General features: G+C 46.4%; 2 protein-coding genes across 5 annotated transcripts in view; both read left to right on the top strand.

Annotated features, from left to right (window-relative positions):
• CAMTA1 (calmodulin binding transcription activator 1) overlaps positions 1–18,555 on the top strand; it is a 220,578-nt gene extending 202,023 nt beyond the window's left edge. For 3 of the 4 annotated variants that reach the window (XM_034068475.1, XM_031044295.2, XM_031044294.2), the window contains 3 exons: positions 2,456–2,649; positions 2,801–2,875; positions 15,011–18,555. In XM_034068475.1, coding sequence (XP_033924366.1) covers positions 2,456–2,649; positions 2,801–2,875; positions 15,011–15,074 — 333 coding nt within the window. In that variant the 3' untranslated portion in view covers positions 15,075–18,555. The remainder of the gene's footprint in view (positions 1–2,455; positions 2,650–2,800; positions 2,876–15,010) is intronic. The other variant, XM_031044296.2, reaches the window with a different exon arrangement.
• A 613-nt stretch (positions 18,556–19,168) lies between these two features.
• VAMP3 (vesicle associated membrane protein 3) lies at positions 19,169–23,077 on the top strand. The gene is made up of 5 exons (XM_034068279.1): positions 19,169–19,261; positions 20,546–20,627; positions 21,302–21,460; positions 22,148–22,199; positions 22,937–23,077. Coding segments are annotated over exons 1-5 (315 nt in total). The 5' UTR covers positions 19,169–19,259; the 3' UTR covers positions 22,957–23,077.
• Positions 23,078–23,614: the final 537 nt, after the last annotated feature.

The raw sequence follows: 23,614 nt of genomic DNA, 5'->3' as shown, positions 1-23,614 counted from the left end.
TAAAATGTTCACAGCCAATAATTTTCTACTGTAAAGATGGATTTGTGTGCTGTGCAATGTCCTGCTTTCACTGGAGAGCAGAGTGAGCTGAACACTTCTCAGAGGTACCCAGGAGGCAAGGTGGGCTCTTTCTGTCAGCACAAGTGAGCTGAGCTTTTGGGATCACTGCACTGCCTGAGCCTTAGCACTTCCCAGAGGTTAGGTTACTTCTCCATTGATGCTCTTCCCAGCTGGAGGGGAAAAGGAAAGGGAACAGCTAATAAGCTAAGTGGGTCTTAGAGTTGAATGCAAACGTATTAGGGTCTAGTCTGTCCAGTGACTGCTATTTTCTTTCACATGCCTTATTCCTCTATCATGTTACTGTACTGCTGAGATTGGGCTTGTGACTAGATTGGAACAGTCATAGCTCACATCAGTTTTGTATTTGAACCCTTCTATTCGGGGGTTTGTAACTCAGCCACAGAGATCCCATCTGGGCTAAAAATGTGCAGGATAACCATGACCACCCTGTGAGTGGGCTTACAAAATAGCTGACTTAAAATCAGAATCTGATCCATTTAATGAAAAATGACAAAAAGAAAAAATGAAAAGAAAAAGGCAATTATGAATGGCAAAATAGAACTGCATCTGCTGACTGCTTCAATTCCAAAAAGTGAAATTTGGTAAATGGTGGCCTGTGATGGTGTTGGAGGGGCCTTTGCTTTGGGGTGATGTTGAGGGGTGGGGAGGTGTTTGTTTGCCTTTTGGTTGGGTTTTCTTTTTGTTCCCCTTCTCCCCCATTAGACAGAAAAACTCCATTGGGATCTGTTAGGACATTCCCCTGTTCAGGGCAGTGGATGCAATTTCTGTGCCTCATCTGTCTGATAAAGGGAGCAGAAGTCATCACTGATAAAATATCCAGGAAGAGCAGACAGGTTAAGTGTTGAAAGTGTTAAAACTTTCAAACTGACATCAGTAAAGACAAAACCTTTGCTGCAGTGTTAGCTCAGAGGCACAAAGTCTGTACATCATTCTACATCTCAGTCTTAAGAAGGCTTAAAGGCATGCATGAATGTGTACAGTATCTGTGAAGTGGCCATCTACTTGCATGCTCTGAAAGGAAAAGGATGTAGAATAAAGAAGACTTTAAGCGTTTGTGCCTGCTTGATTTGGAGTCATGGGCCTAGAAATATTACAGTGCTAGGGGGAGATTTGGATGCTCATCCAGGTTTGCCAATTCAGTGGATGCTTGGTACAGACATCTAATGAGATTTAGTTTTGCCTGTGACTTGGGCTCAGGATTAGATTTGCTTAAGTAACTTGTGGGGTTTGGATCATACGTTGTTCCATTTGGAATGGTTGTGCTTATGTGGCTGTGTGAGCAATCAGAACTCCTGCAGTACTGTGCTGTGGCACAGAAACAAGAAAGGAGCTGTTTAAGTTATTCCTCCCAGGAAAGTGGAATAACTTGTAAATGGCAAGTTCAGTCCTCATAAAAGCAACTTGTTTGAAAGCTGTTTTCAGATGAAGACACAAGTGTCTTTTGGTTTTAGTTATAGTCATTCACACTGCTTTACCATTACAGTCACTTAGTTGGGCATATTTTACTGCTGTTACGAGTCTTTACAAACAGTAGCTGCATAGAAATGAGCATCCTGTACTTTGTAAGGGAAACAAACAGTTCCTCTAAGTGCACTCACTTGATTCATCTCTAACACAGGCCCACTACAGTGTAAACACCACTCAGAATCAGCTTCAGCTGTTCCAAAGGTGTCCATAAGAATAGTACCACTGGATCTGGTCATTAGTGTATCGTGTAAAGCCTCTGCAGACTAGGGATTAAATGGGACCTCAGAGGGATGGAGCACCTCTCGTGTGAAGACAGGCTGAGGGGGTTGGGGTTGTTGGGGGAGACCCTGGGAAGACCTTAATAGCAGCCTTTTGATACCTAAAGGGGGCTTATAAGAAAGATGGGGACAAACCTTTTATCAGGGCTTGTGGGGATATGACAGGGGGTAATGGGTTTAAACTGAGAGATTCACATTAGTTTTAAGGAAGAAATTCTTTAGGATGAGAGTAATGAGATACTGGAAGAAGTTGCCCAGAGAGGTGGCAGATGAAGATCAGGTGTGACATGGCTCTGTACAACCTGTTCTAAAGACGTCCCTGCTTATGGCAGGAGGGTTGGACTTAGGTGACCTTTAAAAGATCCCTTCCAACCCAAACCTTTCTATGACTCTGTGAATCCTGTCAAAGGGTCAGCAAAGCAGGGAGTTGCTTCCTTGGTTCAGACCAGGTTCTGCACCTTATCTCACAGCTGGTCCAGTTTGCCATCACCCTTTTCTCATACAGTTCCCAATCAGCAAGTCAGATACTTGTTTGCTTCTCATTGTGTCTTAGTGCCACAAGAACCTGACACCATAGGAGCCTGCTGGTTTAGCAGACCTGCCTCAGCTTCTTTTTGTTTCTCTTGCAGTATGCACTTTATAAGAAGATGACGCAAGCTGCCATTCTGATCCAGAGCAAATTCCGAAGTTACTACGAGCAGAAGAAATTCCAGCAGAGCCGCCGGGCCGCGATGCTCATCCAGCAGTACTATCGCAGCTACAAGGAGTGTGGGAAGAGGAGGCAAAACCGTCGGGCAGCCACCATTGTACAGCAGAAACTCAGGTGAGTTGCTGGGCTCTTACTGCAATCTTTATGTGTGGTTTTGACACTGATCAGGGCTGTGCTGTAATGTACAAAGGATATAGGATAATTACATTTAGCATTATTCTCCCCCGCTTTGCCTACACTTCAGTGTTGGGTTTCTTGTGTTTAGAAGCAGTCTGCTTACCAAGAAGCAGGATCAAGCTGCTCGCAAGATTATGCGGTTTTTACGACGCTGCCGCCACAGGTATGACACAATCTTCTGGTATCTGCCCTTCGTTAGAGCAATGCAACAATGTTCAAGTGTGTCAGCAATGAGTGCAATGTAAAGGATAACAGAATCAGCTCGTTACAGATCTGTTAATCAAGTAACAAAGCCCAGCTGCTTCCAAGTGTCACTGACAAAAATGGAATCTCTAACTTGGGACTGTTGCTGAAGGAGAATCATGTTTAGATCCATTGCTGGTATGGTAAAACAGCCCCAGTTCTGTTGGGCAGATGCTGAATAAGGAAACTTTGAGCGAAGCAAGACATACAACTTTGAAAGTTGGGTCTTAAGGAAGCGTGGAAAAAAAAGGCTTATTGAATCATAGCTACAGCTTGTAAGTGCTGCACAGTCATAGGATGTGGGAAAGTGCAAAGTGTGACAATGTCTGGTGTACACCAGAAAACCCTTCAGTTTGATCTCGTGATCCTATGGTAAACACTCATCAAATGCGGGTTCTTTTTAATGTGGATATGTGCCAGCAGAGCAGCAGATGAGGTAATTCATGTCAGCCACCCCACATATACCTCAGAATGGGAGTACAGACACAGACTTGAAGGTGAATCATCTCCTGCCAGCAGGGAACCTGTGCCAGCTTTGCCAGAGTGCTCCCATGTGGCAGCTAGCAGTACTCTGCTACAGGCAGGGCATTTGATGTTGCAGTGGAAGGACCCCATATATGATCAGGTTGCAAACTGGGACTTTGCCTAGACAATACAAATTCAAATGTTTCTGACTCTGCTCCCTCCATTGTCACCACACATGCATTTCATCCACTCAGGAACTGGTCAGACCTGATGCATTTTGAAGCGTGTCTAGTTCAGCCCAGTGATGTTTGAACAAGGAGAGCTCTGAGAGGCAGAGAGGCATGTGATAAACTTGGTTTTAGACACGGGGTTGTTCCTTTTTGCAGGGTCACAGAGTTGCAGCTTGCAGGAGGTCAGTGTAGCTCATGTTGTGGAAGGACATTTTACCTGCAGGTCCAATGGGAAGTAACATGTGTGGACAAGAGAGAGGGCTTTATAGTTTCCAGGACAATTCCAAATGCACTTTGAAACAGTCACAGTTGCTCATGATGAAGCACGTAGCTTCTTGCTCTCAGCAGGGCATGTGAAAGAGATCAAAAGGATTTGTTGTGTCTGTTGAGCAGCATGTCCTACTGAAGCAGGCAGAGGCTCAGGACTTCTGTGTCCTCTCAGATCTACTTGATAGCCAGGCAGTCCCTGGGAGAGCCACATGCACTTTTCAATCCATGGAGGCTCTGGGGTCAACCTGCCAGAGCTTCTTCCAGCCCACTCTCACACACAAGCCCAGAGAATACCTCACAATAGCTGCATCCCTGTGTTTCCCACCAGTTTCCAGGATGTGCCATGCACTTTAACCATGCTCAGTTAAGTCTTCAGCTATCAAGTAACTTAGTCTCTCCAGGGCTTTAATTGCCCATGATTCCAGCAGGTTTTCTTGCCTTCACCTCATTGTTTTCCTGTTTCTCAGCGTCTCCTTTGTAGAGAGAGCTCCTCCTCGTTTGCATCACTGGAGTTTGGAGGCTGGACCCTTTCCTTTGCTTGTTGTCTGTCACCTCCTCTCTTCAACAACGTGGTCACTGCTGCTGTGCATCTCTGGGAGGTGGCTTTAGGTCTTGGGTGTGTATAGAAAGGAAATGAAAACTAAGGGGCATCCACTGTCAGTAGGCTCTCTTGGCTTATGTCACCCTGCACGGTATTTGAGTTTCCACAGTAGTACAGTCCTGTCTGTGTCCACAGGCACTTTGTTAGTGGTTATGGTTATCTGGGAGCTCATCCATTGGCTAGGATGCAGCAAAAGAGAAAAGTAACTTATTTCCACAGAGGATGTTAACTGTGTTTCAGAACAGCCTTGCCTTTCCTTCTGAGATAAGTGATCACACATTTGTGGTCATGTGCTTTCTCCCAGCAATCATAAGGGCTTTATTCTTATCTTTGAAGACAGATTGAAGTCTTTTGCTTGTGTAAACATCTGCAGAGGAAGAAAATAATACTGGAAGTGATTGAGATCTACTTACTGAAATAGAGCTTCTCTTGCTTGAGCATCGCAGCTGACTCTGACCTGTTTGCTTCCTCAGCCCCAGCCCAAGGGGCAGAATCGAGGCACTCTCCCCAGCACAGCCATATCTTCTAGACCACCTGCACTCGTTCTTTTGCAAACTTGGCTCTGCAGCCCCTTTCTGTGCTGCCAGTTTGTGGTGCTTGTACACGGGGGTTCCAGGTGGAAGATGAAGGAATTGCTTCCTTCTTATCTGCTCTCTTCAAGCTTCCTGAACTTTCAGTGTCAATAATTGCATTTATTCGCTACTGCTTTTCTTGCTTACCTCATTCTAAGGATAGAGTAATAAAACTTGGAATGTTCAGTAAGTTTAAATCCACCTCTATACAAGTCTCCTTATTATTTCTCTGCAGTCTGCTGTATGTCTGTGTAATGCTCCCACAGGATGCTGGTGTGACTGGTGCTTAGGCTAACAGCCCCATGCACTGCTTGAGGAGTACTACTTGCTGGAATCCTACTGCAGACGCCTCTTGAGATGCTCAAAATTATCACATTGCTGCTATAAAGAAATTAAGAAAGCCCCAGGCTCCATAAAGAAATGCTTCAGTCATCCGAGCTCCTGAACATCCAGGGGAAGCCATAACAACTAACATCTAATATAAAATGCTCTGTAGCATAAAGAAGTCACTGCAGAGCCACTTGTTAAAGCACAAATGCCTTGTCAGTACAAGGGATGGAAATGATGGATATGTTTGGAATATCTGAGGGAGTGAGAGGGAAGAGAGCATGCACAGGAACATCGAGGAAAGAGGATCTTGTAGGTTTCTGTCAGCTGATAGACAGAGATGGCAAGGGGGCTGTAAAAGCCACCTGAGGTCTGTTGTGAAGGTAGTGAGTGAAAGGAAAAGACACTCAGTTCTTAGGAGTTCAGAAATTCAGCCATAAAAAAGAGCAGGAGAAACACTGTTTAACCCAGGGCTTGTCCACAGGCAGATTTGTTGCTGGGCCTGTAAGTGACTCTTACTACGAGCTTATTCTGTAGCCTTCAAGCAAGATTTACTTGGGCTTTCCCCTGGCAACCATCTGGTTGGTTGTTTTTTTCCTGTGTTAATCAAAGTCTGCTTTAAGCCAGTGATGAGAGCACCTTTTCTGTGGGCACTTAGAACAGCTCAGGTGGTTGTCTTGTACTGTTTTGCTTGTAAGCTTTTTGGCACACAGGCTCAGTGCCCAGACTGGTGGTTTCTATCAGCTTGAGGATCTAGAGTGCGCAGGCATGTTGGTCTTGTGTTTTCTGAGCTCTTAACTTAGGCTTGTTGCCTGATTAGACAGTGTTGCAGGTGTTTTGGGAGAGATCCTGTGGTCAGAAGTCTCTCAGTAATGGATGCATAGACATTGAGAAACTCAGAAATGCAAGTTTTGGTTGAGTGTATTCTTAGAGAAGATACTTGAGCTCTAGTAGCTGAGTATTATCAGATGTCACAGAGACAAAAGCAGTCATTCATCAGCAGTGGTCATTTTGACAGTCAGAACATGTATTGTTTCCTTTTGGCTTTGAGGAAAATTAATGTATTTGTCCATCTATGCTCATATTCCAAAAACTCTGGTGAAAAACATGCATTAGCCATAACATGGTATCAACATGACTTGTCACCACAGTGGTGTTTGTTGAGAATGAGAAGCAGATGCTTCTCCGAGGAGAGCTTCACCCATCTTCCCATGGTGCCTGCTCCTATTGGGTGGCCCTCGACTAACTTTGAACCTTGCACTTGCCATTGCACCTCCTGTGAGTTGAGCTGTCTCCAGGTATGCTGTCCTGTGTGAGACACAATCAAAGCCTTGTGTATTTAATGGGTTTGGAAAGACTCCACCTACTTGGTGATCCCCAGATGTGACACACGTAGGAAAATCCAAGAGCTCTGAAGAGGGTTTGGGTTTGCTGAGCTGAATCCATCCATGGTCCATACAGTCAGCTTTCACTGGGAAGGTAACCTCCTATCTCCTGTTCTTTCTCTGATTCTTAGCAAGCTTCTCTGAGAGATAACTACCCCATTGCTAGGCTGTGATTATGATCTGCTGTGGTTTTTGTGGAGGAGCATTTGGAATAAGATAGAAAACAAATGCTCACTGCAAGGAAGGCAGGATGCAGGTAGAAATGCCACAGGGATTGACGGTATTGGGTTTATTTTACTTGCTTATTACTTCCTGCCCTACAACACTTAAACACAGGACTGCTCTTCCCTGGTGAAGAGGAGGAGTCCAGTAGGCAGGAGTGGGAAGGGTTCTTTCTCTCCAGGCAAGCAGAAGTGTTGTCTCCTCCTCCCTGAAGTGAAGCTCTTGGTAAGGTACGGTTATTGCCATGTGTGTGCTAATAGCTCTTTGGTATTGTTTTGCAATCTGAAGCCCACTGGTGGACCATAGGCTGTACAAAAGGGTGAGTGTAGCTGCCTGCTAGCCAGTTCCTCTCTTCCATTTTAAATATTTTTGCTTTCTGCTTGCTTGCATGGGGCTGCAGCCAAGATATGCCAGTAAGTTTCACCTCCATTAATGATATCAAACAGAATCCTGTATAAACTAACCCTACTGCAATGACTAACACTGCTGCTTTCGTAACAGGACAGAGCTCTGCAGTAGATGTTACCAGTGCATGAATGTGTGAAAAAGGACATGTATATTCATCATGGGCATGCTTAGGCAGCATTGTTGGTGGGATATTCTTTCAGTATCCACAATGGCTGTTGGTAGACCTTGGAACTCACTGGGGTCTGCACTCACACACACTCTATGAGTAATGATGTCCCTTGTTGAGGGGCTGCCACGGCCTTCAGGCTAGAGCATAGGAAGCTGCAGTACAGAGGCAGCCTACATTTGGGGTTTTTGTTTCTGGGTGTTTGTTTCTACCTGAGCCAGGTTGAAGCAGAAGAGGTCTTCACACTGCTTTTTACTCCCTAAGGTGGTTAAGTACCAACACTTACCTTCTAGAAGTTGGTCTTCGGTAAGTTACACGTCTGGTTGCCTTACTGGGGCCAGCTTCTGACAACTGCTTCTCTCAGCTGTTTACATAGCAGGAAGGAAAACAAAAACCCTAGAATGAAGATGAAGCTGCTGTGACTGCGTTATAGTAAGTGCCACATGAGCTTGTCAGGAGTCTCATTCTCAGCATACAGAGACTCCCTTTACCTTTGTGCTCAGTCACATTAGTGGGCTGGTTTGCTGCCTGACAGCAGGGAGGGTATACTCCAAAGCATTCCCATGGCAGGTTGAATGGAATGCTGAGGCTTTCAAGGCACGTGCTTGAGTCATCAGCAGGGCTGCTCGGTGCCATCCTGCACTTGTGAGGCTGTAGGACAGCAGGGTGTTGGTCAGCAGCTGCAGTCAGGAATAACATTGTTCATGTGCCCACCACTGCTGTTTCAGCAAGAGGGGAGAGGCAGGGGAAGGGGTGACCTGGACTCCTGCTTCCAGGTAGCATTTAGAAAAGAAAACTGGATTGTTCATCATGGGGTTTTGCCGACTTTGAATTGCACAGATGCCTTTTATGACTTGGGAGTAAGAGTATGAATCGGGCTAAAGCCTGCTCCTTTGTTAGGCTAAAGAAGCAATAGCTGATGACATTTCTTAACTCTGTCTTTTGTGCCACCATTTTCCCCCTGGTTGCAGACACAGCAATGCTGTGAAGCTGTTAGCTGGAAAAAAAACAGCTCCATGTCTTGGCATGTATGATAGTGTGATTTACAGCTTTATCCAGGAATAAAGGTGGACTAACTGGGTGACTTGGTTTTACTGACCTTCTGCTTTGTGGATGCCTAGGACTGATAAAGTTTTGGTCTACAGTTGTGTGTCTGGTTACTAAAAGCCTCTTGAAGAAAAAACATAATTTGTTTTTGAAAACTAAAGTTCACTGTCAGTCATTTGTATTAGAGCAGCCTTCCTCTGTTGTAAGGACAGAGTAAGTGTCTACTTTTAGGTGAAAAAACATTTGCAAGTTCAACTGTCTTTAATCTTTGGGTCAGTTACCATATCCATGGGACAGCAGTGAATGCTGCATACAAATGGCCACATGTTAGTCATAGAATCATGGAATCAACCAGGTTGGAAAAGCCCTTTAAGCTCATCCAGTCCAACCATTCCCCAGCACTGCCGAGGCCACCACTGCCCCATGGCACTGAGGCCTTGTCTCCACGGGCTGTGAACCCTTGCAGGGCTGGTGCCTGCAGCCCTGCCCTGGGCAGCCTGTTCCAATGCCTGAGCACCCTGTGGAGCAGGAATTGTTCCTCAGCTCCATCTAAACCTGCCCTGGTGCAGCTTGAGGCCGGTTCCTCTTGTCCCATCCCTTGTTCCTTGGGAGCAGAGCCCAGACCCTCCTGGCTCCATCCTCCTGCAGGCACTTGGAGGGAGCCATCAGGTCCCCCCTGAGCCTTCTCTTCTCCATCTGAACCCCCAGGTCCCTCAGCCCTTCCCCATCTCTTGTGCTCCAGGCTCTGCACCAGCTCCATTCCCTTCTCTGGTCCCACTCCAGCCCCTCAAGGTCTCTGTTGTAGTGAGGGGCCCAGAACAGAGCACAGGATTCAAGGTGCAGCCTCACCAGTGCCCAGTGAGGGCACTGACAGGCCAGTTCTCAACACTGGAGGAGAACTAGTTGTTTCACGTTAAGGCTTTGTGTATGTAACATGTGAGAAATTAGCAGGAAGCAGATTCTGGAAGTTCAGTAGCATTTGCAGGTTTTGCCTTAAGTGACAAGTGTGGAGTTGATTGGGACATCACAGAATTCTCTGCTTACCTGCCAACAGTAAGCTATGAGCTATCACAAAATGTCTCAGCTGCTGTTCTGCCCAAACAGCTCTATTACAGCAAAGAATACTTTGCTGCATTGCATTCTGATAGCAACCTATGTGCATATGCTGCTGGTGTATATGCACGTAAGTGTTTCTGATGGACATAAGCTGACATCCATATATGCTGAAGGAACGTGTGCAAGCACATGTCTCTCTGCAGTATACAGATTTGGTGTATTCTGTACACTGACACCGTGCTTAGGTAGCCTGTGCAGGGTCAGATAAATGATCACAGCATTTACTTCCATGTTTCAGTTTGAAAACCTCTTTTCAAATTGATTCCACCAGTTTCAACATATATGGGATACATTACATTGGGATCAGGCAAGATGGAGAGGTGGGAAATGTGTGTGAGACATTGGATGTAGGGCATGGACAAAATGCAGAGCCTCTTGACCTGTGACCCTCTCTGCTGTGCTCTTGGTAGGCAGGTGATCTGCAGCGATGACAAGGAGCAAGTCTTCTCACATCATTAGGCCAGGCAGTGGCTTTCTGCCTACAGTGACACTTCCCTCTGCTCTGGGGCACAATAAGTGCCCTTGTTACCTGTGGTCATGGGTAATAAAGAACATATTAATTCACAGCATCTTTCATTTAAAATAGATTCCCTCACACCCACCCTGTTTCTTAATGGTTTGATTGAATGCTTCTCTCCAGTTTGGGGAGTGTGCATGTAGCACCTGAAGTCAGTTTCTCTGGTAAGTACAACTTTATTTCATACCTGAATAAACAACATCTACTATATTTTGTTGTTGCTTGCACACCCTTCCCTCTTGGTACGTCAGAACAAACCCTTTCCTACTCCTGTGCACCCAGGACTTGTACTTTGTGTGGTTTTAATGTGTACTATGCAGAGGCCATTGCATTTGAGTACCTGGTTTCTTACAGCTCTTAGTGAGATTGAGAAAGGGGGGAAACCATAAGGGATTGAAAAGTCCCATTCATTCGAGTTCGAGATGTGTGAGAAAATGTCATATTGGGATATGTGTCACTGTACCTGCAACGAAAGGTTTCCAAGTAATTTCTTTCTTCATTTACCTCTTGCAGGGGCTGAATGTATTTGGAGCTCAAATGTATGTGTTAACTGGCAGACTGCATGCTTGGGGGTGTCATTCTTATTGGGCCTTTCTGTCTTTTTTGTTTTGCTGCCCAAATGAGGTATCTGGAAAAAGGCAAGAGCTCCCTTTTCTTAAATGTCCCACAGGCCATTTCAGCTCTCAGAGCAACAGGTAACTCGCCAGACAGCCTCCTCTGGCTCCTGCACCCTGTCCTCTATATGGATCTTCAGCATTCAGATTCATTAAACATCTCCCTGGCTGGGCATTCTGGAGTGGGTTTGATGAAGCAGCTTTGTGTTATGCTTTACTCATAAAGCCATTGTTTGCTGTAACTTGGTCTAAGTAGGCCTAATTCATTCGCTGACACACTCCCATATGAGACTGGGGAGGGTGCGTGGGGAGAGGAGCTGCTGCTCGCTTCTGGGGCCGTTGCTTTCTACATTGCTTCAGCACATAATGATGCAAGCTCCTGTATGGTGTCCAAGTAAGTAACACAGTCTGAAGGGCAGAAGCTTTGTCTGGCTGGAGCAATCTGGGAACCGGGACACAGCTCCCGAGCATCAGGGTTCAAAGCTCATTGTTGAAATCATCTTCTTTTCCCGTTCCGTGTCAGCACCAGGGCTGTGATTCAGACAGCTTATCAGTGGTCATCTCTATTGCACGTGCTTTTTCCTTTCATCTGCTCTTCAGCAATTGCTGAGGGAAGGATTTTGTACCTTAGAGGTGCTTACTGTCTAGAGAAAACATTATTGGAGGAGGCTTTTGTTGAAGACTTCATCAGCGTGAAACCAAATACGTGGTCCTTGCAATTCTGTGCATGGTTTTAGTAGCTGCTGAAGTAGGACAGTGCTTCTTGTTGGGAGTCTTGTGACAGCCACAGCCTGTTTCCCTTTCTGGTGCACTCTGGCTTGCAGGTGTGTGTCACCTCCAGTCCCCATCCAGAAGTGATCCAACCCAGCACGAGTGCTGTGGGCCTCTGGAGAGGTTTGTGTCCAGTCCATATAGGCTCACCACAAGTCTGCCAAACTGGATTGAAACATCTTCTCTAAGCACATCCTTTCTGCTGTACCATCCTATGAATTCCAGTAGTGTCCCTTTTCTTATAGCAGTTTATTAATGCTGTAACTACAAGAGCTACACTTCAGCCCTCTTCCCCTGACTGAATTTAAGAGTGGAAAATAGGAACCAAAGAAGATTCCTTCTAGCTGGAAGGCAATGCCATGTGATTCATGTAAAAGCTCTCCTAGCAGCACTTAACTTGATGGATTTCTGTTTTCAAGGGTCCCAAGTTGTCTAAAATTCTCCCCTGGTCAAACTGAATTGCATTTGAAAACAGAGGGTTTATTCCAAAAAACACTAATGAAGAGGAGATCTTAGCCCCAGTACATTGGATGGTCATCTTGAAGCTGAAGCTGATCAATTCTGTGGAACATAGGGTTTGTTTTAAGCCGTCTTTCAGGAATGTACCCATGACAAAAGTCAAAGTCTGTAACATTGTTATAGGGAAATCCTGTACTAGTATGTGCCTGTGTTTTAAAGCAGTGATTATCATTGCACTTGCAACCTTTATCAGGGGCTGAAAATCTGTAAACCAATGTAAAGCACACTTGAGCAAGGCAAGTGTGCGTGTTTCTGAATAGAATCTGTACTAGTGCAAATGTTGAGTGCTGTAGTCATTAACTTCTGTTGGCATGTGTGTTCCAGTTAAACAGATTTGATAGGTCTGCACCAGTACAGATACTGCATGCTGTAGGTTGAACTTTGCAGCAAAGCATGTCTTGCATTCTTCCAGCAAAAGTGCTTTGTTAGCATAGCTCTTGCATGTCGGAGTGCTAAACTAAGGTATAGCATGTCTCAGTGAAAGAGCTACCAGCTTATCTAACGTGCATGTTGTCAGTAAGAGATCTATGATAACAGGTTAATTTTACATTGCAGTACTGGAGTGCAACAGAAAACACTTGGAAGTTGCACTGCAAATCATGCTTTAATTGATGGTGTCTTGAAAGTAGCCTGCCTAAGCCTAAAAATTGCCTAGTGCACAGAGGCACACTACTCTTTCCTAGCACTGCAGGGGTCTTGGCTCACCTGCTTCTAAGTGATGCAGTAACAGAAGTGTTAGTCATGATTTCAAGGTAGAAGCTGTTTTCCTGCTGCAAGAAACCTAAATATGCTGAAGATGGTCAGTTGGTCATTTGTGAGCATTTTCAGTTCACTGTGTTGGCTGTAATGACAAGATGATCTGGACTTACCCAGCAAGTAGCACCCTGATATGCATCACCCACTGGGAACAAGCAGGGGCTCGCTGCTGCTTCTGTGTGGTGCTGAAGCCCCAACTCCCCTGATGTCAGCAACATCTACCAGCTTGTATAGAGCCACAATACCTCCAGAGAAGGCTTCTCTGTAAAGCTGTAGCAGGCATTTAGGCTCAGCACAGGGCTGCCCAAGGAGGAGCCCAGAAGCAGTGGTGCTGCCGGCTGCCTTGCCTCTTCCTCAGCCTGGGGACCAGAGCGCTTCTGGGCATCTGGGAGATGCCTCTGCCCTGAGGCACCCCTCTGCTGGACTCATATCAGAGGAGTATTGTGGCTCCTTTCGGATGTAGGTCTTGCAGCTCTGAAAAAGGCATGTGCATTTGGACTAGCAGAGCCCTCTGTCTTTCCATACATGGTATTCCCAAACTGCTCAGTGGAATTCGGGTAATGCAAAGGTCTGACCTGCATATGGGTTAGTGTGATTTAGTCACCAGTCCCTGTTTCCCCAGCAGAGAACACCTGAGGGCTAGAGCTTTGGGTCAACTAAAACAAAGAGAAGCAGCCAGCTCCCTTTTGGCTGTGATTTTGAGTAATAGCAAGTGCAGAAAACCTAATAAATAAAACAGTGAAATGGAGATGTATTTATAGAGAGATCAGTTTATAGCTTTCATCGTATCCTTGTATTAAGCAAGCTGGTGTAAGAGCCAAAGGAGGATGTGTGAGTGGAAGCCTACTACAGAAGCTATAAACTGACAGTGCTGCTGCTTAGCTCTCCCAGCATCCTTTGCTATCTGTATTTACCTAGGCTTTGTTAAATTCATTCCCTCTTGTTGGGTTCTGTTACACGGAGTTGCAGCTCTGACGCAGTTCTTCGTACCATACCTTTGTTCTTTGTCCTTTCAGGTTTTGCTGCACCAGTTGGGCATGTGTGTGCTTTGTTAAATCACCTCAATTTAGGTCCTTCTGGGGAGTCCTCCCCTCGCAGTAGCAGGGGGAAGGATGTGTGACAGAGAGGAGCTCCCTGCTGGGGGAGGCAGAGCCAAGCTGCTCCACGCTCAGTCCAAATCCAGTCCCTGTGGATTTGCTCTGGCTCCTTTGCAGGGAGCTCTCACTGACACACACAGGATTGCTGCTGCTCCAGCACTGATGCAGCATCCTGCTTTACTCAATGCGATTGAAATGATTCCCTTCTCTTCATCCTTTTAGTTACTTTAGCTTTTAGGGATGGTTTAGTTCTTAATGCTGACAAGTGCTAGAGGAGGTAATGTATTGTGTGCATTTTAAAGAGTTGAGAACTGAAGCATCAGGCCACATCTAGGGACAGTGACTCTTCCATGTTGTAGGCTCATCTCCCTCGTCACGCAGTGTCCTTCACTGCTTGCTGGGGGAAACTGGGAATCTACAGCTAGCAACATGCTAGAAAACACAGGCTCTAGCCACTAGCAGCAGCTGGAGGAAGTGTGAAGTAAATTCCTTCACACCCAGACCGGTTCTTCTACTCACACATAAACACTTTCTTATGTGAGACTGTGTATCAGGATCAATCTTCCCATATGACTGCACTGGGCACAGCATGGAGTTGGCACCACTTCAGAGATGTGTGGAGATGAGCTCAGTGCTGAGCAGCCCGTTTGCTGTAACAGCTGGAACAGCAGCAGAATCAGTCCAGGAACCCCCACATGACTGAACAGGCTCATTCCAGAGCAGAGTCTGACCAATGTCAGGGAAGAACAGGAGCTGGAAATAGATGTTTCCACATGCATTTGTGTCAGGTTTCTAGTGGCCCACTCTTGCGCTTCCAACTGTTTATGGTGTCAGGAACATCTCCCCCTCCTGTCATTCCTCTGGGAGCTGGCTCTTTTGCACGGGAGTTGAGAGTGAGGAATCATTTTGGTTTGTCTGTGTGCACCGAGGTTTGCAATGGAAGTGTTACATAGCTCCTCTTTGTTTTTTCAGAGTGAAAGAATTGAAAAAGGCCAAGGAACTTGAAGATACGCAGCAGCATCCCGTAGCAATGTGACATTGCTTTTCAGACTGTTTTCATTTTCTGTTTTTAGCAGAGACATGCAACAACAACAACAACAAAATACCCACTGCAGGTCTGGGAGTCCCAGCTGCAGGATTTTAACAGTAATGTTTTGGTCATTGCATTTGCACTTTCATGGACAACTTTTAATTTGTTCAGCAAGACATCTTGGAACTCAATCTTCTGTTGGATCATGGGGAAAAACAAAAGACACCAGGAGGAAATTGTGAGTTGCTTCATTCTCCGAGAAGGAAGAAGCGATTAATTATCCTTTTCATATAGGGCTGTATTAAACAACATGTGGAACTGTACAAATATTATACCAAAAATATTGTTAAGAAAAGGTGGGAATGCACAAGCAACACGAGAATGCTGTTCCTGCACCTGTCGGTCATCTCCAAGCAACTGAAGCTTTGAGAGTCTCAGTGGAGGGGCGTTAGATCAGTCCATCTTTATGGGGTCCATGCATCCTCATTTCCTTCGCACTTCTGTCCTTTGTGGTTTATTTAAATCTCTACAGCACACTTAATGCAACTTTTTAATCTGCAGGTTTTTAATACATCCCGTGGGAACTTAGAGGAGGGGTTGGTGTGCGAGACAAACGGGTAACGCGAGGAACGGAGAGAGCAGCTTAAGCAAGTTTAAACACTTCTTGTTTTGTTCTTGTTTTACTAGAACCTGCAAACATATCAATTGTCATGTCCTTCCTCTCATGTTCAGCACTTTATTTTCTAGCCTTACTTCCATGGACTGTTGTTTTAATTCAGTTCTTCAAATGGGTTGTGATACACGTAGCTTTTTGTCTTGAGTACTCGTCAAACCTCTTGTCGTTTTGCAGTCACACACATACGTTGCCTGGACATTTTATACCACCTAAAGATCAGAGTGGTGCTGCATTCTGGCCAGTAACTTTCTTATTTTGGCTACTTCATCAAAATCTGGGCAGTTTCTGTATATATAGAAGGTAGAAATGGAAAATGAGAAAAAAAAACTATTTGAAAGGGAATATATTGATTAATTACTAAATATTTTATTCACAAAGGGTCAATAACTTGGCAAGATAAAATTATTATTTGTATAGTTTTGTCTGAATGAACGAGCAGAGTGTGGATGTATTGTTTGTACATACTGTATATAATAAAACAAAGAGATATGTGCATGAACTCAAGACAAAGAAATGAACAAAGCAAAGCATTAGTGGCTATGGTCTGTACAATGAAACAAAAAAACTTTATTTCACTATAAAAATCTTTATTTTAAATGTTCTTTAGAAGAACATTTTTGCTAAAGCATGACTTAAATGGCAAAAAAAGAGCTGCTGTATTTAGACTTAGGAAAAAAAAAGGCAGAGCAACATTAATTAAAAAAAAAAAAGGAAAAAAAGAGAAAAAAAAAGGATCTGTTTACATTTGATTTTGGCTACCAGGACCTTGGGTTGGTTGGTTTCATTTTGTTCTTCCTTCCTCCTTCTTCCCCCTCTCCCCCCCCAGTCTTTTCTTTCTGGGTATATTTTATTTTGCCAATGGTGCCAAGTAATGTGAATGCTGATATCGCTTAAGAAAATTGAGTTACTTTTGCAAAGCAGATAATCATAAGAGTACAAAGAAACCTGTATCTAGCTTAACACCATACACTCACTCCAATAAAGAACACTTAGAATGAACATAAAACCTTAAAAAAAAAGACAAAAAAAAGACAAAAAAAAAAGAAATAGTACAAAAGTAGGAAATATGTTTCACATGTTCATCTCTCCTGCTGGAAGTCCGAAAATGTCATAAAATTGCACAAAAAATTTAAAAAAATTAAGTAAAACTTTAAAAAAAAAAAGATGCAAACTGATCTCGTAGGGGTGTCATGGTATATTATTGCTATTTCCACATAGTGAGGAGCCAAAGAAATTAGGTGGTTTGTAAATTGAACTACTCACTTAAAGCTGTCACACAGTTCTTGGCGATGGGAACCAGGTTCTGATCTTCAATACACAGGAATGTAAGGGAAGGAACTCCTGAAGTGCGTGGCGTTGCTGTGGGTTCTGTCCGCGTGTCTGAGCTCAGAAGCTGTTCCCGTGCGTTGTTCTGCTCGTGGCAGTTGGAATGGACCGGTGTAAATTTGGGATGCTAGTTTTGGAATAGTTGTTCTTGATCCCGGCCACCAACGCAATGTGTAAATGTGAGGCTTGTTGTGAAGCCTAAAAATACTCACACATAAGAAGCTTTTAAACTGGTGTCTTTAAAAAGAAGAGTGAAAAACAAAGATTGTTGGGGGGGGGAAAAGGAAAACTGGGGTCAGTGCTCTTGGTGCCTTTTCTATAATTGTACCTGTTTTTAATTACTTCTTTTCACTGCCAGCATTGAATTACAGTAGATGTGCTCTAGCTCATTATCCGAATTCTCGTGTACATTTCTGAACTGCTGCTTTATGACCTGATTCAATTGGAAATGACAAGGAATTGGCCTGGTGCTCACACCTGCCTGTGGGCAGCCTCCGGCCTCCATTCACTGGGTGGAATTGGGACCTGAACCGCTAAATTCTCCTCTCGCGCAAAAAGGGAACAGGAGACGCCGAAGAATTCCCTTTGGAATGAATTGGAAATGCTCTGTATTAATACTGGAAGAACTCTTTGACATTTTGAAAGCAAAATGTTGCTCCCATTCACCAATACGTGACAATATAGAATCGACCTTTTCCTGACAAGAGTAGTGACCTCAGTGGAAATGTTTGAGCTCCCTGTCTTTACAGCAAAGTGTTCAGTAATATACAGAGCTATTTCAAATTACTCTTCCAGATCCATGGGCCTGGTGGTGTATCTACCAATCTAGATCCTGCTTCAGCCAAACCTGGAAGCGTGTACTTGCTGTTAAACATGCAAGCAATTCCATGGGCACACTGGAACTACTCGCATGCTTGGAGCTAAGTACGGCTTCGAAGTGCTTTGTTGTGTCGGGCCATAACCCTTCAGTGTACCACGGGGGAGTTAAGACTCCCCTGCAGTGAAGTGATTCCGCTCACCCTTTCCTTGGTTGTGGAACTTAACGTTTTCATGGAAGATGAGTAAGTGCAGCTTTCCAGGAAAATTCGAATTCCCAAGTGCTAGGAGCCAGAGCTTCTGTCTTCTGATCATGGAATTGCTCCTTTGTGAAACACATTCGACAGCAGAAATACTGTGTGAAAGAAATACAGAATATAACATGAACCCCCTCTCTGGTTGCACGCTTATGGCAGTTCCACACAATAGCTGGTGCCCAATGGGGGGTCCCCAAGACTTGCATGTAAAACTAGTATAGATGTCTTCTCTTTTGTAAGTTTTATTTTTGTAACCGTGCATGTAAAGCATCACTGAATCAATGGATCTGTTGAAGAACTCAGCTGCTGGAACCATGCAAAATGTTTTGAATTGCCCTTAAAATATGGAAAATGTTTTCTGAATGCTTTATATTCTTTCTGCTGTAAATTAAAAACAAAGAAAATTTCCCCATACAAAGCGTATGCCTTTCTGTAACCACGTCCCTCGCATCCTCCTGAGTGATGGAGTGTCCTGTAGTCACTGTAACCGTGAGAAAAGGGTGTTTTTTCTATTACATGACCTGCTTGTAAGTAGAATCTGGTTTCTTATGGGTTATAATGTGAACAGCCCATAAGCAGGTGAATGGGGGAAGAGGATTGAAGGGCGAACATGGAAAACCATACCTGGGATGAGACAGTTTAATGAGGAATGGGGGGAAAGGGATAACGGAAGAACACGTGATGCAGAGGCGGTCACAGCACATCCCGGCAGCCGCATGGAGCCGGGCTCGGGGCATCAATCCTGCACCGCACCGGACGTGTCCGCAGCAGCGGCGAGGCAGGACCGGGGGCGGCCGCGGGGGGGCGCCCCTTGCAGTGCGCACACGGCAGGGACCCGGGGTCTGCATGGAGCGGTGGGAGGTGCCCGGCACGGCGGTAACAGCCACACGAACACACCCCCCGCTCTCGCGCCGCGCGCCCAACGCTGCATCGGGACTGGGGGCGTGGCTTATCAGACCCCGCCCCTACGTGGCGTGCACGTGGTCACGCCTTTTGGGGGCGTGGTCTCCGTGCTCCGCCCCGACCGCGCCCGGGTGTGTCGTCACTTCCTGGGCGCTGCCGGTCTGCGCGCCGCTCCGGTTGGGTTCCGTCTGCGCTGTCCGAGCCGCCGGCAGGATGTGAGTGCGGGGCCAAGGCCCGGGGAGCGGTGCTGGGCCCGGGGCCCGGAGCGGGGCCCGGCTGAGGCGGCCGCGCCGGGGCGGGGCGGTGGGAGCAGCCGTAGGCCTGGTGCGCAGCGCGGGGTAGGCCGGGGGCTTCTGAGGTGGCTTCCGGGGGCTGCAGGCCGGGCCCCGCCGTCACTGGGCCCTCCCGGCCTGAGGCTTGGCCCCGGCCGGTACCGCAGCCCTTGGTTCCCGCTGGGGCCGGCGGTGCCGTCCGGTCCCGTCCCGGGGCTCTGTGGTGAGTGGGTGGAGTCTGAGAGCGCTGCCCGCGCCGCCGGAGCGCTGGAAACGGGTTCTGGTGCCTGGGTGGGGGCTGTGTTGGAACCGCTGCGCTCAGGAAGAGGCTGCGTTTCCGACGCTCCAGTCTGGAGCAGCCGTGAAAGGGCCGCCTCAGTGCCAGAACAGAGGAGCGGTTGTATTGTGTTGTACGGGCGCTGCCTCTGAGCCTTGTCACAGGCTTCCTGGTTCTCTCTTTGTGTGTGCGCGGTTATTCTTGCTAAATGTAAACTAGAAGTCGGCCTGTAAACGTAGCCGGTGCTCAGATCCGGCCCTTTGCAGCGTGCACTCAGCAGTGCATGCGTCTGATGCAGAAGGAATGGAAATGTGGGAAAACAAATTGAGTACAAATAAATCTAGAGGGACGCAACAAGAGCGCGGTGAAAGTGGTGTGAGAAACACGTGCAGAGCTTCGTGCATCCACTGCAGAGATGCAGGGTATTGTAGCTGGTAAAGACAAGTGGATGGCCTGAGCTCAGAGCTGAGCAGAGATGAATTCTTGTCCTTGCTGAATGCTTTTTATTTCTTGTGCTTTCTTTTGCTCCATGCTAACTGCTCAAAGGAACAGACAGAGGCAAGCACTGTTAAGCATGTGTAGTTAGAATTGCCACTAAGCTTCTGTGATTAATATTTTGTAGATTTCTGTAGCCAAAACTTGGGCCCAATGAACCATTGTAGGAGTTGTCACATGCGTTATTGCAAACCATAGTATTAGCAATCCCCAGCCGTCTTTTAGCATGTTGAGTAATTCAGTGGCAAGATGTCTGGGACACTGCATGACTTCGCTTCTCAGTTGTTAAAACATCATTTCCCCAGCAGGAAACTGCCCCGTATTTATTCCAAGGATGCAAGTTCCCAGTTGTCAGAAACGTCAGAGAACTTATATATAATAAGGGTATTGACTTGAAACCAAAACCACAGCCTGTCCAAAGGTGACCAGAATAATGGTGACTTTCTTTACTGCAGGTCAGCCAGTGTTCCTGGGAGCTCAAATGTGGCTGCTGGCAGTAACCGTCGTCTTCAGCAGACGCAGCACCAAGTAGATGAGGTAAAAGTGTAGTCTGATATCAGCATAATTGTTTTACTTTCAGGAAACTTGTGTAATTTATATTGGAAGGGGTGTTTTGGGTGGTTTCCTCTTCATTATGTGAAGGGGAGGCCTGGCATCGTTCAGCTTGCTTTGTTATACTCATGTCATCTTAACTCTTGTGAAGGTTAAAAAGGAAAACCCATTCAGCTGGAGGAGGAGATGGAGCAAAGTTACCACTGTCAAACATTAGCTGCAAATCTAATACTTGAGGATTTGGCATAAGTAAAGATAAAAACCTTTGTTCTTACAGATAACAGGCTTATCTCTCAATATTAGCAGTGGAGGCTGACTGACACCTATGGATTTCTGTGGAGCCCCAGAGCCAGGCTGGCTACCAACAGTGGTGTGTGACATGTGGTTGACTGTCATGTGTATATGCTTCAGCTCTTTCTGAAGGGGATCAGGAGTTCTGCCCCAGGTTCAAGGGAATGCCAGCACTCCTGGCATTAGGGACTTCCAGCCATAGGCGGATTTCACAGTTTTGTGTAAGCTTATGGCTGGGTTTACCAAAGGCAATAGCTCCTCCTTCTGAGAAAAGCACATTAAGAGTATTGTGTGTTGCTGCCTGTTGTCTGCATTTGAGTTCCACACTGGTTGGTACAACTGATAAGCTTAAGCATTAACTGCTGCAGGTTGTTGACATCATGAGAGTGAATGTGGACAAGGTACTGGAGCGAGATCAGAAGCTGTCAGAGCTGGATGACCGTGCTGATGCGCTGCAGGCAGGAGCTTCCCAGTTTGAGACCAGTGCAGCCAAGCTGAAAAGAAAGTATTGGTGGAAGAACTGTAAGGTAACCGTGGCTTGTCTACTATACAATATACCATACAATACTGCAGTGAAGGCTATTATTACAGTCATCTCAAAAGGCAGAAGTGACTTTATCCAATGTTACTTAAGTTACAGCATCTGTTTTTTACAATGTGGTGCAGTGGTTAGATAAAGTAACCAAAAGCTGGATTACCAGTGGTGCTACTTGGTACAAGACTGTGTCTCATGTGGTAATGGCGAGAGGGAAACACCTCAGTAATCTGAGGCTTTGGGGAACAGGAAGAAAGCAGCCAAAAATGCATGGGTTGAGTAAAAGTGCAGGAAGTATTAGAAAGCAGAAAGAGCTCGCTTAGACTTTGGAGCTGTTGGCAAAGGTTGGAATCATCTTCAGTGAGCAGCAAAGACGGTGAAAATCACAGTATAGGGTGACAGTGGAAATGGTATTTAATAGTTCTTGACTTCTGCTTGTATGGTCAACTGAGCCAGGCTTTGCATGGAGGCACAGTGGAAAAGAACTTGGTCTGCTTTGCCTGTGTGCACAGCCTGCTTTAGAGTGTGACTTGAGCTTGCTTACTGAAGAAGTGTTACTTACTATGTTGGATCTAGCAGTTGGTGCAAAAGTACCTTGCAGTGGCTGTGTTTCTGGACCCTGAAGGCCAGTTAATGCTGCTGCCTGCTTTGTAGTAAGTGTGTGTGGCTTTTTTCACAGATGTGGGTGATATTGATAGCTGTTGTTGTCATGATCATCATCATCATTATTGGTAAGTTTCACCAAAATGGGCATTTCTCATGGAGCTGGAATAGGTGGTGTTAATTCACTGATGGGTACAGCTTAAGTAAAGTCAGGATACTCCGCTGGAAGTGTATAAACATTGCTTTGAAATAGCAGTGAGTGGTGAACTGTGACCACTGTGGGAGCTCTAATAGCTGAATCTCAACCACTTGTGCAGTGAAAGGGGTGACAGTGAGAACAGCAAGGAAAGCGGGAACAGCCTTGGTTTTGTACAGCTGTGTGTTGCAGTAGTGTAAAGAGAAATACAGTTTCTTTCCCTTGTCCAAGAACTGTTTTTTCATGTCCCCTCAGCTTCTGGCTAGATAAATCCAGGGTGGCAGTTGCAAGGGTACTGCTGTGGTAGTACAGACTTTGTTGCTGAGGGCAGTGATACTAATGTTGGGTCATGGTAGCAGACCAGGGGACCTACAGTCATGTTTGATCTGAATTCTCCTTGATCCCCAAGTATTTCATGGGAGAACAAACTTTGTTTGTGCTGTAATACAGTAAGAAACACTGCAGTAACCATTGCCAACAGATGTGTAGTCCTGGGTGAGAACTCAATACTGGTGTGCAAGCACAAAGGAAAACTAAAACTAGGAAAGCCACTATGTGAAACTCTGAAATCTCTCTTTAGTTGTCTCTAGCGTATGAGGTTCCTTGTCTGCAGCACTGTCAGGGCTGAAGGAGACTGTCCTTTGTCCAACCTCTTTCTTCTTTTTGTAGTCTGGAGCATATATTCATGAGTTACAGGAAGAAACCCGGATCCCCTGGAGGTGCCTTATCTTCAGCCTCTCCACCTGAAACCCGCTGCATTTTTCAGGCCATTTACCGCTGTTTAAAGCCAAACTGTTTTGATTACCGAGATGTTGTAACTAACTCCACCTTGTTGCCTTAAGACACTCCTGCCATTAATCACTAACAAGCACGGCCAGTCTCACGAGGTGCCTTACCCGGCGCTGGGCTGGCCCCGCTCGGTGCCGTGCTCCGTGTGCTGCCGTTACCTGGGACCAAGCGGCGCTGGAGCCCGGTTTGGGGGGGGGGGGGGGGGGGGGGGTGTTTGTGGTACCGCCTACCGGGGAGGGGCGAGCGCTGCCGCACGTGGCGGCGGGGCAGGCGCGCGCACGGGGTCCGCGTGCGGCGGCGCGTGAGGGGCGGGGCCGCGCGGGGGGCGGTGGGGGGCGGCCCCGCCCCGCCCTGTTCGCGTCTTCCAATAAACTCGCGGCTCCGAGCGTGGCTCCGCCTCCTCCTTCCCGCGGGGCACGTGGCCGCCGTGTGTGGGAGCGGGGCCGCCGCGTGCGGCCGCCGTTACGTAACCGGGGCGGGGGCGGGGCCTCACCTCACGGCGGGCCGGGCCCGGGGCCCTGAGGCGCTGCCGGCTGCGTGTGGGGCAGAGCGGGAGGG

Source organism: Melopsittacus undulatus, chromosome 12, assembly GCF_012275295.1.
Source record: "Melopsittacus undulatus isolate bMelUnd1 chromosome 12, bMelUnd1.mat.Z, whole genome shotgun sequence".
NCBI lineage: Eukaryota > Metazoa > Chordata > Aves > Psittaciformes > Psittaculidae > Melopsittacus > Melopsittacus undulatus.
Note: the sequence above shows the minus strand (reverse complement) of the source record. Positions and strands in the feature narration are given on the sequence as shown.